Source organism: Cryptosporidium hominis, assembly GCF_000006425.1.
Source record: "Cryptosporidium hominis TU502 chromosome 2 CHRO012013, whole genome shotgun sequence".
Lineage (NCBI taxonomy): Eukaryota > Apicomplexa > Conoidasida > Eucoccidiorida > Cryptosporidiidae > Cryptosporidium > Cryptosporidium hominis.
Genome location: NW_666894.1, coordinates 1 through 3,663, shown reverse-complemented (window position 1 = coordinate 3,663; position 3,663 = coordinate 1). Strand labels below are relative to the sequence as shown.

The following is a 3,663-nucleotide window of genomic DNA, read 5'->3' as shown; positions in this document are numbered from 1 at the left end:
TGGCATATTCTTTGACTCATAATTTTACAAGAAATATCTCAGCAACATTTGGAGCTCAAATTGATCCTCGAAAACTAAATGATCCTGATTCTGTCAAGTATGGATTTATTTTAGATATGAGTGCTTGAATTAAGAATCAAGTAAACGAGTATTACATTCAGAGAAGAGAATAAAATAAATAGAATTATAATATTTCACCTCCCCATATTTATTACTCTATTATTTAAAAATTTCAAAATAGTAATAATAATAGTAATAGTAATAGCAATAGCAGTAATAATAATTGCATACGGATAAAATTAAAATAAACTTGGCTTAGTTTTACCTTGTTTTGCTTTGCTTTGTCTTGCCTTGCTATGCATTTTCTGTTCCCTCCTGTCTCTTTTTTTTCCTCCCTTTCTCCTCTTTCAATATAAATTAATAATTTTTGCATGCAGCTTACGTGTCAATTGACACGTAAGTTGTAAAATCTGTGCATGCATAGAAGTGGGCGGGAATTCTTGGTAGTGGTAATGGGACTAAAAGAAATTAGCTTTGGGGTATAAAACTGAAAATAGTAATAGAGTAACAGTGGAGTTAGGAGTGATTTTAATAGTGATATTGTGAGTTGTGTTAAGAATAGTGTCTTTATGGTGGTGTTAAGAATGGCTTTGTTATGGTAGTTTTAAGAGTGTTGTCACTTTGGTGACATTGAGTTGAGTTAATAGAGATATTCGTAATAAGTGGTGTCATTATGGAGACTGAGAAGAAAAAGATGAGGATGAAGAGGAAGAAATAGAGGAAGTAAATATATTATTGTTTTGAGAATGAGTGGGTTTTATGTTTAGATTGGACTCAATTTGTTGGCCATCTTTAAGGTTTTGATTAGGAATATTGTTTAAATCAGTCTTGATTGTTTTAAAGATTGGACTAGAACTTGAGATATGATAAGGATCTTGAGGAAGATCTTTAATTGTTTGATTTGTATCAGTATCAAGTTTTACTAATAATGAATTTGGATCTTCAGTAATTTTCTTTGAGTAAGAAAAGGGTGAGAAAGCAGAGGAAAAGTAAGATAAAGAGGAAGAAGAAGAAGAAGAAGTGAAATTTGAATCATACAATTGTTTCATATCCTGATTTACCATCTGTAATTGTGGCTGTTGTTGAATAGGAATTGGAAATGGAAGAGGTAACCTTGAAGATAAATTTGATCGATTTCTTATCATTGAATCATTATTACTTGAATTTGAAGATTTATAACTCGAGTACTGAGGAGGAGGAGGAGGTAAAGATGGAGGTGGAAGTGAAGGTGAAGATGGATTAGATTGCTGTCGTGGTAAAGATAGAGATTGTCGAGATATTGGAGGCGGTGAAGAAGATAATGAAGGGTGTAGAGATGATGAAGTTACTGGTGGAGGAGATAATGAAGATGGTAGTGGTTGTGGAGATAATGAAGGTGAATTCCAGTCTAACGAATTTTGATTCTTACGAGTTCTATTTATTTTTAACTTTGTTGCAGAATGTAGTTCATCAATCTCCAAGTCACCATCCGAATATGATAGTGACTGTAAAGAGGAGGAAGAAGAAGAAGACACAGAATACTGAAGGAAAGGTGAAAATGATCTTCTAGCTTTTGAATAAGAATTAGGAGATCTTCTTGTGTTGGAATTAGTATATGGAGACTCTTTTATTGAAACTTTTTCCGAAATATTGGATAAAACAGACAAAGAAGAAGAAGAAGAGGAAAGTAACCTATTAACATATTCACGAGTAGATGATGGAGATGAATTCCCATAATTATTCTTTGGTTGTCCTTGAATTTCCCTTTCTTTAACTACACCTCTCAAATCATCTTGACGTTTTGATTCCAACCTTTGTGATACTAACTCTAATGAAGAATTTCCACTTGATGAAAATATACTCATGAATCCATAATCCTTTCTCTCAACATCTTTATTCTCCACCCTTCCTTTTCTTCTTTTCTCTCCATTATTCAAATCTTCTTCCCCTCCACCATCCTCCTCCTCTTTTAACTTCAATGAAAGTGAATCCACTGAAAACTCCAAAGAGTATTGAGAAGGAGAATTAAAAGTTGATGGAGAAATGAGCTCGTTCATCTCTCTTCTTTCTTTTATTTCCCCTCTTCCTTCTTCTATTTCTTCTCTTACCATTTCTCCCCTTACCATTTCTCCCCTTACCATTTCTCCCCTTACCATTTCTCCCCTTACCATTTCTCCTCCCATCCCTCCCCTTCCTCTTCCTCTTCCTCCAACCCCCCTCCCTCTTCTTCCTCCCCTCTCATCATCCTCCACTCCCAATCCACTCTCATCCATCTCCAAACCCATACCAGAATTCCAAAATGAAAATATTGAATTCTTTAAAGATCTTAATTCTATCATCTTTAATTTCCATGAATAAAATATTCTATAAACCATCATATTTAAATGATTCAATCTTATTATATTTGTTATCTTCTCAAATCTTGAATTCCTTGTCTTTCTATAATAAATAAAAAATCTCCAAAGTTTAAAACATGTAATCTTCAAATTCTTATTCTTATTCTCCAAATAATCCATTATCTTCTTCTTTTGATTTCTTAATCTTAATGATAATCCTCTCCATATATTAAAACAATCTTTAAATCTTCTTCTATATATTATATTATTCAAATAATAATTCTCAGCATCATTTCTCATTCTTAATAATATTCTTATCCTATTCACCCATTCTATTAATATATATCCTTTCTTTCTTATCTTTACTTTATTATATAATATATATAATTCATCCCTTAATATTCTCTGCTTTTTTGAATATCTTCTCCAATTTATAAATAATATCGATTTTAATCTAAAGTCATGTACCCATTCTATTCTATCATAAGCTTTCTTACACCATATTAACCATTTATTATATAAATAATATTCATTCATTCTTCTTATTGTATATTCTATTATATAAACTCTTAAATATCTCTCATATCTTTCTCTTAATCTCTTCTTCTTTTTTATTATCTCAAATTTTATTGACCAAATTAAATAACATTTAATCTTTATTGTATTACCATATATTCTTCTCATATATTCTATTATACATTTATTCCTATAATTCTCATTATATTTATTCACCCATCTTATTAATACTTGTCTCTTTATTCTCTCCTCTCTTCTATTTCTTATTATTATTATTAATCTTCCTAAAATCCATATTCTTTCTATATTATTAATCATCTCTATCCAAACTCTTGATAGTATTATTCTTCTTAAATTCTTCTCCAAATCATTTATACCTTTCTCATAATTCTTTCTTATTCTTATATATTCTCTCATTCTTAATAACATATCATATATTGTATTATTTCTTATTTCTTGTATTTTTGATAATATATTCATTATCCATAACTTATTATCTTTTAACAATAAACATCCTCTTATTAATTCATTACTAGTACATCTACATTCCATATAATAACTATATCCAATTCTTTTATTTATTATTATATTATTATTCATTCTTATCATATTAATCAAATTCTTATCTTCATTTTTATTATATTTATATGAATAAAATGTTATTCTTAATAATTTATGAAATGAATTATGTATTATTATTCTATTCAATATCTTTATTAATTCATTTGATATTTTTATATAATGATGTGGTTTCCAAATTTTTCTCCAATAA

General features: G+C 29.2%; 1 protein-coding gene across 1 annotated transcript; it reads right to left on the bottom strand.

The window, feature by feature from the left end:
• Positions 1 to 731: 731 nt before the first annotated feature.
• On the bottom strand, positions 732 to 3,500 carry Chro.20054 (hypothetical protein). Its single annotated transcript, XM_660247.1, has 1 exon — positions 732 to 3,500. The coding sequence occupies one exon, from the start codon at positions 3,498 to 3,500 to the stop codon at positions 732 to 734; it is 2,769 nt and encodes a 922-aa protein (XP_665339.1).
• Between the last annotated feature and the right edge of the window lie 163 nt (positions 3,501 to 3,663).